Source organism: Cibotium barometz, chromosome 53 (genome assembly GCF_041138505.1).
Source record: "Cibotium barometz isolate CiBa-2024 chromosome 53, ASM4113850v1, whole genome shotgun sequence".
Classification (NCBI taxonomy): Eukaryota; Viridiplantae; Streptophyta; class Polypodiopsida; order Cyatheales; family Cibotiaceae; genus Cibotium; species Cibotium barometz.
This window is the reverse complement of record NC_141098.1, coordinates 33,264,682-33,273,939: the sequence shown is the minus strand read 5'-3', so window position 1 is coordinate 33,273,939 and position 9,258 is coordinate 33,264,682. Positions and strand designations below refer to the sequence as shown.

General features: G+C 43.7%; 1 protein-coding gene across 1 annotated transcript; it reads left to right on the top strand.

Annotated features, from left to right (window-relative positions):
* The first annotated feature begins 1,693 nt into the window (after window positions 1-1,693).
* Window positions 1,694-3,015, top strand: LOC147608541 (BURP domain-containing protein 16-like). The gene has a single exon (XM_086789079.1). The coding sequence runs from the start codon at window positions 1,701-1,703 to the stop codon at window positions 2,835-2,837; it is 1,137 nt and encodes a 378-aa protein (XP_086645205.1). The 5' UTR covers window positions 1,694-1,700; the 3' UTR covers window positions 2,838-3,015.
* Window positions 3,016-9,258: the final 6,243 nt, after the last annotated feature.

Genomic DNA, 9,258 nt, shown 5'->3' with positions numbered 1-9,258 from the left:
TAATTAAAATGCGATTAGCTATAAGAATTGAATTACACAATGTGGAAATGGGATTCCTGTAACTACATAGCATACACAACATATACAGCATTCTGTTAAAGCACACAAAATTTTAAAAATAATATGTAGCGCATCTATATACGCGTTTGTCTATTCAAGATGCATCTATTTGAGCGTCTATAAATGCGTCTACTCGTCTGGTTTGCGTGTATAAACGCGTCTATCCGTTTTTTAAATTTCTCCCCGACCGTCTATTTGTGCGTCTGTATGAGCGTCTATATGGGCCTATATAAGCACGTCTATCTGTTTTTTAAATTTCTCCCCGACCGTCTATTTGTGCGTCTGTATGAGCGTCTATATGGGCCTATATAAGCACGTCTATCTGTTTTTTAAATTTCTCCCCAACCGTCTATTTGCGCGTCTATATCCGCATATATAAGCGCGTATAAAGGCACGTCTGTTTGCTACCTTTTAAACGCGCCTTTAGACGCGGGTCTGGAGACGCGCTAATAGACGTGGAAATAGACGCGCCCGTAAGTTTTTTTTTTAGTTGAGTAAACGCGTCTGTGTGCGCGTCTGTAGGTGCTTTGTCTTGTTGTGTAAGTGTAGCACATGGGTTCAATAGAAGGAATTTTTAGAATCCCTTTTTTATACATTTTTGTACATACAGAAGGGTACCATTTAAAGGGGATATTTACAGATTGAATAGGGAAAGGGTGTGTTTTATTCATGAAATTTTTATAGATAAGGGGTTTTTAAATTAGGCCTTGAATGCACGTGATATAGAGAGTTTACATGTAGTGAACTCCTCGAGAAGGAGGTACCACCCTTTCTAAATATTGGCCACTTTATAGGCAGTGGACAAGCCGCGAGACAAACCCCACAAGTTAGTCGTTCGGCGGATTGGAGTGAACACCTTGCATAGCTTTGGTAGAATTGGGCATCATAAGTCGAATCACGATCTTTGATGTCCATGGCAACCATCGTCCGTGATCCAAAGCGTGAGCTTAAAGGGTAAGCAGTGCACATTGCTGTTGTCGCGCAGGATCGCCGAAGAGGAAGGTGGAAGAAAGCACCATGATGATGATCAAACGGTAACGGTCTAAGGAGTGCGGATGATTGTCTACGTGTCCACCTGTATGCGAACACACCCTAGTATAAGATGTCCCCAAAAGGATTTAAACCCAAGACCTCTAGTAGAAAGTCTAAGGTCTTCTCCACTAAGCTACAGCCTTGGGGATACTCATTTATTATTGTGAATAAATCCTTGCAAATAAGCTATGGCAAACATGAGAAATATATAGTGGTATTAATGTGAACACAATGATCTTGTCCTTTTGAGACGGTGCCTCCAACGTCCTTGCCAGTTTGTCATTGTCCGTAAACATCTAGTCTTTATCATATACGACGCATTAGAGTTTTAATACTAAAAAGAGAGAGTAATTGAAATGTTAACGTAGCTACATGATATATATGAATATGACTATGATATCTTATATATATAACATATCTATAGTAGCAGTACCTCGTACAAACTTCATTAATATTATTTGCAGATTATTCCTTTCACTATGGTTTGATCCCTCGTGGAGAGGAGCCATGGAACGTCGTGCGTCGGAATTTTCCAGGCGGGCGGGCTCGTCGTCGTTTTGTTACTGTGGAGCGTTGTGTACAGGTATGCTCTTGAGGGGTTGAGATGAATGTATATGAGCAGAAGCAAGCAGGCAATGGCAAATCAAATGGGAATGGGTTCGATGGCTTTGATGATCATCCTATTGCTGCTGCAGCTGTTGATCACTCAACAATATGCCGAAGGCGGTGCGGCGGAGGTGGCCTGGGAGGCTGCGCTGCCTTTCGTCCCTTTGCCGGCCTCGCTATTACAGGAGGAGTCTCCTCTCTCCTCCAGCGAGAGCAACACCTGGGCCCAGAAACTCAGCACTGCATTGGCAACAACTGACAAGAAAGATTGTCCATTCTGCTCGCATTTTTCGTCCGATCTTTGCTCTCAGGCTGGACTAATGTGTACCCCCCAGCTGAGGCTGCCTCTCTTGGATTATGTCCGGCCGGACGACAACAACTACGACATCGTGTACAACTGCGTGCCCCCTTATGCAGCGGCCAAGGACGTGCATCCGGGCTTTTTCTTCCGCCTGCATGGCTTCTACAAGGGGGCCTCCATGATCATGCCCGACTTGAACCACCCCGTCCTCTCGCACCCTTACCTTCCTCTATCTCTCTCCCAGCAACTCGATCTCACCGTCCCCTCCCTCCCACGCCTTCTGTCGCTCTTCGGCATTTCAAACTCTTCCCAAATGGGCCGCGTCATGTCCCAGACCGTCCGCCTCTGCAGCCTGCCCACCCTGGACGGCTTCATCAAGGCCTGCACAGCCTCCATTGAAGACATGATCTCTTTTGTGCAGGCCCAGCTGGGCTCCACTGTCGACGTCCTCGAGTCCCAACCGAGCCCTAAGTACGTGGGACAACCACCCCAAGATGTGAAGGCGGTCTTACTGTGGGTTGAGCCGCTCACTGGCATTCATACCAACATTGTGGTCTGCCACAAGGTCATGTTCCCGTCCATGGTCCGTGTGTGCCATCAGCTCAACTACACCAAGGTCTACGAAGCGGAGCTCCAGCTTCCGACGCAGCTAAATGGCACCCACCACCAGAGCAACGTCCTGCCGTCCAAAACCATCCGTGCCTTCGCTGTCTGCCATTTCGACACCACCAACTGGAGCCAGGAGCATCCGTCTTTCGCCGTCCTCGGCATCTCCCCTGGTAAGGGTGAGGTATGCCACTGGGTTAGAGCCAATGAGTTTATCTGGGTACCTGTCTAAGAAGATACACTTGCTCTTAATTTTCAGATAAGAGCGACGTTCGCCTTCTATAATAATACTAGGTCTCGCTCTAATATATTAGACGAAAGCCTTCTAGGTAATACGTTGAAATATGTAATGCGCAATAGCGTGTCAAAACATAATGAGTAAATAAAACCATTTATAGATAAAACGCAATGCGAGTTGTAACCGTTCTCATCAATCAATAACCAATCTATCATTTGCCTGTGTGTGTGCATGCTCTCTTTCTCTCTTATAATTATCATTATTCTCTCTCTTGTAAGTATCATTATCTAATTATCATTAGTTTATGCTATTATACAAAAAGAGAGCACAATGCACAAGAGCATTAAGATAGCTTTAGGTAGATTTCGAGGTGCCTCAATACGTGGCACCCTGTTGACCTCGGTATCCGGTCATCCGATTTTGGGACTTAAAAATTTTTCTAAGTCTTAGTGCCATGTCCAAACATTGGTCCATGCAAAATGATGCGAACATATGTATCGACGTCACGTGTATAGACATATGGAAGATGGGATTCAAGCCCAGTACCTCCCTCATCCCAAGCACGTGTCTTACCAACCCCACTATGGCACAACGGTGACAAACCCATGTTTGCACATGTATACAGTCCGATGTCTATACACATGCGCCTACACCCATGGGGGTGCGGGCCAGCTACCGCCTATGGGCCCGATCAAATGGGATGCCACGTATTGAGACACTCCTAAATCTACCTAAAATCCATTAATGTAGTGAGGACCAATTTTCTTGCAATAGTTTCATTTTTCCTTTTTCTTTAGCTTGTCGCCTTCCTTGTTTGCAAGCTTGCCTGATGAGTATGATTTGAGATTGTAGCTACCTTGAGGAAAGGATTTACATTTTCCTCTTTGTTGACTGGTAGCAAAAGTAGGTGACCTCTTTGTTGACTGGTAGCAAAAGTAGGTGACCTCTTGTATGAATTTAAGACAGTAGGTACCAATGAACTGTTAGGCTATATTTCATCAGTTGACGATGTCTAACTTCTCCTTAAAGTCATTGATTTTGGTAAAGAATATAAGAAACATGTACTTTCAATGACACAGCTGCATCCCAAGAATGTTTAGTAGTCCTGCATGACGAAATGTGAGGAATGATACTCCTCTTAACTGACAAAGCTGCATCCCAAGAATGTTTAGTAGTCCTGCATGACGAAATGTGAGGAATGATACTCCTCTTAACTGACAAAGCAAGCAACGCATGTGCTTGCACATCTCTTCCATCCCACTTTTTTGTGTTGGAATTAGGGTTGCAGGAAAGCACACAAAGCTTGGAGAAGAAGAAGCAAGAATGCACACAACACAAAGTGTATTAGATTGTGTCAATGTACAAAGATAAGTTAGTCCTAGAATGATGGGCGCATATACAAGCTGGGGAAAAAAACCTCCTAAAGAGGGAAAAAATGCCCCGGTAGTCCTAAGTGTGTTCACACACATCACTGCCTATATATATGGCAACAAATCCCCCCTGGGAGTGATGGTGTGAACGAGAGCTGGCTCTCATGTATAGTGGAGTGCCATGCCCGAAGTAGATCAATCCACAAAGGGGAGCAAGCCCAAAGCTTTGCGGAAAGCTTCGAACTTCTCACGAGGAAGCGCCTTTGTGAAAAGATCGGCGAGGTTGTCCTGTGTTGGCACATAGGCCAAGCTGATCTCTCCTGCTGAGAGTCTCTCCCTGACATAGTGATAATGCACCTCAATGTGCTTTGTGCGAGCATGAAAAACTGGGTTTCTCGCAACTGCCAATGCGCTCTGACTGTCAGTGAAGATAGAGGTGACAGACTCCTATCCAACACCCAAGTCAGCCATAAGCCGTCTGAGCCACACACACTCAACCGTAGCTGTGAAAGTGGCCCTGTACTCAGCTTCACAACTCGAAGTGGCCATAGTAGGTTGCTTCTTGCTCAACCAAGATATGCATGAGCTACCGAGCATGAAAAAAAAACCACTTGTGGACACTCTTGTGTCATAGCAACCAGCCCAATCTGAGTCCGAAAAAGCATGCAAATCTGGCGGCAATGATCCCCCCTTGGGATAAAATAACCCAAGATGTATGGTACCACTCAAGTAGCGAAAGATACGTTTAACTGCCTTCCAATGCTGAGACCCTGGGCTATGCATAAACCTGCTCACCTGTGAGACTGCAAACTGAATGTCCGGTCTCGTAATGCATATATAGATGAGGCAACCAACAGCTGTCTGATAGAGTGTGACATCAAAGTAATCTCCAGCATCATGAAGACTCAACTTCAAACCATTCTCCATTGGAGTAGCAATAGGCTTGCAGTCTTCAAGGCCAAATCTCCGCAACAATGTCTCAATATACTTTGTTTGACACAAAGCAATACCTCCATCACACTGCTTAAACTGTATTCCCAAATAATGATGCAAATGTCCTAGATCTGACATCTCAAAAGAGGCATTCAAATCAGCCTTAAAATCAGCAATATGACTCTCATTTGGTCCTGTGAGCAGCAGCATGTCATCGACATAGAGAGCAATGATTAGATGTACACCATCCACACGTTTAACATACAAAGTGCTTTCTGTTGGACTATTCTGAAACCCATGTACAGTCAAATATGCATGTATCTTTTCATACCAAGCTCGTGGAGCTTGCTTTAAACCATATAAAGCCTTTTTCAACCTGCACACTTTGTTTTCCTGCCCTCTTTGAACAAAACCACGAGGCTGCGATACATACACCTCCTCATGCAAATCTCCATTCAAGAACGCAGTCTTTATGTCCAGCTGATGTACATTCCAACCATTATGAGTTGCCAATGCACAAATGCTACGAATGGTAGTCATACGACAAGTGGGAGCAAAGGTCTCATCAAAATCAATGCCCTTTTCTTGAGCATAACCCTTTGCAACAAGCCTAGCCTTATAGCGATCAACACTGCCATCTGGATTTTGTTTCAACTTAAAAACCCACTTACATCCAATGGCCTTTTTACCAATAGGCAAATCACACAAAGACCATGTACCATTCTTCATTATAGCATCATATTCACTTTGCATTGCAGCCAACCAATTTTCTGAATTTTGTGCCTCATCAAATGAAAGAGGTTCTTCCTCTTCACACATACTAGACACAGCCAAAGCATAACAATCTGATGTATAAGAGGCATGCTGAAAACCTGAATGAATACGACTAGTCATAGGTGCATCAATCTTACTATTACGCAAGGTTTGCACCAGCCATTTAGGCATACCTCTAGCTTGCTCATTTTCAGCCCTATCCTCATGAATTACATCCTGTAAATCTGCATCAGAAATAGGCTGATCTATGATGTCGTTTGAAATCTGCATAGGCTAAATATTTGCCTCATTAGGACTTACATTTGAATTTCCACCTATAAATAGAGGCAACAACGTATCAAATACATCCCGTGAGCTCACACCTGTCTCTTTGGTACATGATAATAAAGGTTGCACAGCATCTTCCATAAAAACAACATCTCGACTAATCAAGATACGCTTTGATTGCGGATGATACAATCTGTAACCCTTGCTCTCATCACTATAACCAACAAAAATACATTTGATAGCCTTATCATCCAATATTCTGCATTGTTGCACAGGCACTAAAGCATAGGCCAAGCAACCAAAGACACACAAGTAACCAATAGAAGGCTTCCTGCCATGCCAAGCTTCGTATGGAGTAATAGACTGCAAGGCCTTAGTGGGACACCTGTTGAGTACATATGCAGCACACATGACAGCCTCAAGCCAAAACGCATGTGGCAAAGCTTGGCTCTTGACCATACATTGTGTCATCTCCATAAGTGACCTGTTCTTCCTCTCAGCAACACCATTTTGCTGAGGGGTATACGGCACTATACATTGGAGTTTTATCCCACGACTAGCTAGAAATGCATCAAACTCTTTAGACATGTACTCTCCCCCTCGATCAGAACGGAGGGTGCCCACAGTACAATTAGATACATTTTTAACCATAAGCATAAACTGTTTGAAGCACAAAAACACTTTGGACTTTGCCTTCAGTGGATATACCCATGCATGCCTTGAGTAATCATCAATGAAAGTCACGAAGTACAAGTGTTTACCAAATGACGGAGTTTGCATAGGCCCACATACATCACTATGTACAAGCTGCAATTTGCGAGTGGCCCGCATAGAACCATCCTTTGGAAATGCAGAACGCTGCATTTTTCACAAAATACAGCCTTCACAAACATGTTTCAATGGTGCCTCAAGAGGGCGCAATGAAGCAACCATATCAAATTTCTGCAAACGCAGCAAACTAGCAAAGTTCAGATGACCAAAACGAGCATGCCATAGTTTTACATCTGAAACTGCCTTTTCATTAGAAACTGCATTTGCTGAATCTTCCACACACTTGTCATAAGAATTGAGCCTATACAGCCCACGAAACAAGGTGCCAGATACAATAATCGTATCACCAGAAGTCAAATCATGAACAATACATCTGTCATCCACAAATTTGACTACAAGTCCAAGTCTAGCAAGTGCAGAGACAGACAATAGATTCTTCTTTATCCCTGGCACATACAAAGCATCTGAAAGTGTGAAAGCGCTGCCATTTGCAGCAGTAAGCATAATTTTACCAATGCCCTTCACTGGGTAAGAAGCATTATTGGCACATGTGACAGTATTCCCATTAGGGACAGCCTCAAGAGAAGTGAACATATCACGATGCGAGGTAATGTGCTTTGTAGCACCACTGTCAAAATACCATACTTGAGAGTCAACAAAAACTGCCAAACATGCATCATGTACAGATGGGTCATACTAGCAATACACGCTAAATGCCCATTCTGTATCCTGCACAACATTTGCAGAATCTACATTTGTAGAAGCATCTGCTATTGTGGCTGCATTTGACTCTTTCTTCTTTGCCTCTTTAGCCTTTAGCTTAGGGCAATTCTTAATGACATGATCATTTGCCTTACAATAGTTGCACCTGGTCTTTTTCTTGCCTTTATCAAGAGCCTTCTCAGACTTATTGTTGCTACCTGTGGAAGGAGAAGAAGTTGCAGACCTACTAATAGAAGAAGAAACAGTGAAAGGGGCTGCCTTACCACTTCTTCTCTGCTGCTGGGTAGCAATAAATGCTTGATCAACTACACACTGCCTGACCCTGTTTTGCCTGGACTGCGCTTCTTGCAAGAGCTTGTTGACTAAAGTATCATACTTGACAGCATTAGGTCTGTCCTCAGCAAGAAGTCTCCACGTGGAAGCAAAAGTCTGATATGTCTCAGGTAAAGCATCAAGAACAGTCTGCACGAGAGAATGATCAGGAATAATCTCACTTGCAGAAATCATTTGTTCTTTGAGATCTTTAATCTTAGCAAGAAAAACATTCATGTCATCATCTTCCTGCATAATCTTCAATTCTAGCTCTTTACGCAAGTAAGAGATTTTTGCCTCATTATGACCTGCATACAAACCAGCTAGAATATCCCAAGCCTGTTTTGCTGTTTTAGCTGAACGAATATGTGGGGTGATGTTACGTTTGACAGAAAGTGCAATCAAGGCATGAGCCTGCGCATCTTTACCATCCCAACAACGAGCTTGTTGAGCAGTGGGTAAAACAGCAGCAACAGTAGAGCTGCTAGAACCTGCAACATCCTCAACAGATCCTACATCCACAGAACCTGGACGTACATCCGTACCCTGCACAATGTTCCACACTCCTTTTGTAACCAAAACATGTTGCATCATGTATGCCCAAAGTGGGTAGTTTCTGTCTCCATCCAGTTTATCTTCAGCAGACAACATGCGAATTACATCATTGCTGTTATCAGCCATGGCCACTGACTGAAACTGATGCAAAAGCTACCTGTAATAATGAAGCAAAGACTGAACAGAAGACAACTTGTGCTATGTAGCACGGTCCACAATAGAACACGTATGCCTATTTTGCAGAAAACTGCACTGTCAAAATTTCTGGAGAAAATGATGAAAACACTTGTGCAGAACTTGAAATGCAAAAACGGAGCCCGAAACGACCTTAGATGCAAATTCTGAAAACGCCAAGCCCTATGGGCTTATTTGCAGAGTATAGGGACCTGCAACAACAAGAGCTCGTGAAAACTCACCTCAATCGGAGAACGTGAGTCGGAGGGTGTTGGCGGCGTAGCCCTGGGAGCCGATGCCTGCTCTGATACCAATTGTTGGAATTAGGGTTGCAGGAAAGCACACAAAGCTTGAAGAAGAAGAAGCAAGAATGCACACAACACAAAGTGTATTAGATTATTTCAATGTACAAAGATAAGTTAGCCCTAGAATGATGGGCGTATATACACGTTGGGGAAAAAAACCTCCTAAAGAGGGAAAAAATGCCCCGGCGGTCCTAAGTGTGTTCACACACATCAGTGCCTATAGATAAATGA

Excerpts from the sequence above, each read along its gene's own strand:
- LOC147608541 (XM_086789079.1), top strand. The coding sequence starts at position 1,701 with ATGTATATGAGCAGAAGCAAGCAGGCAATGGCAAATCAAATGGGAATG.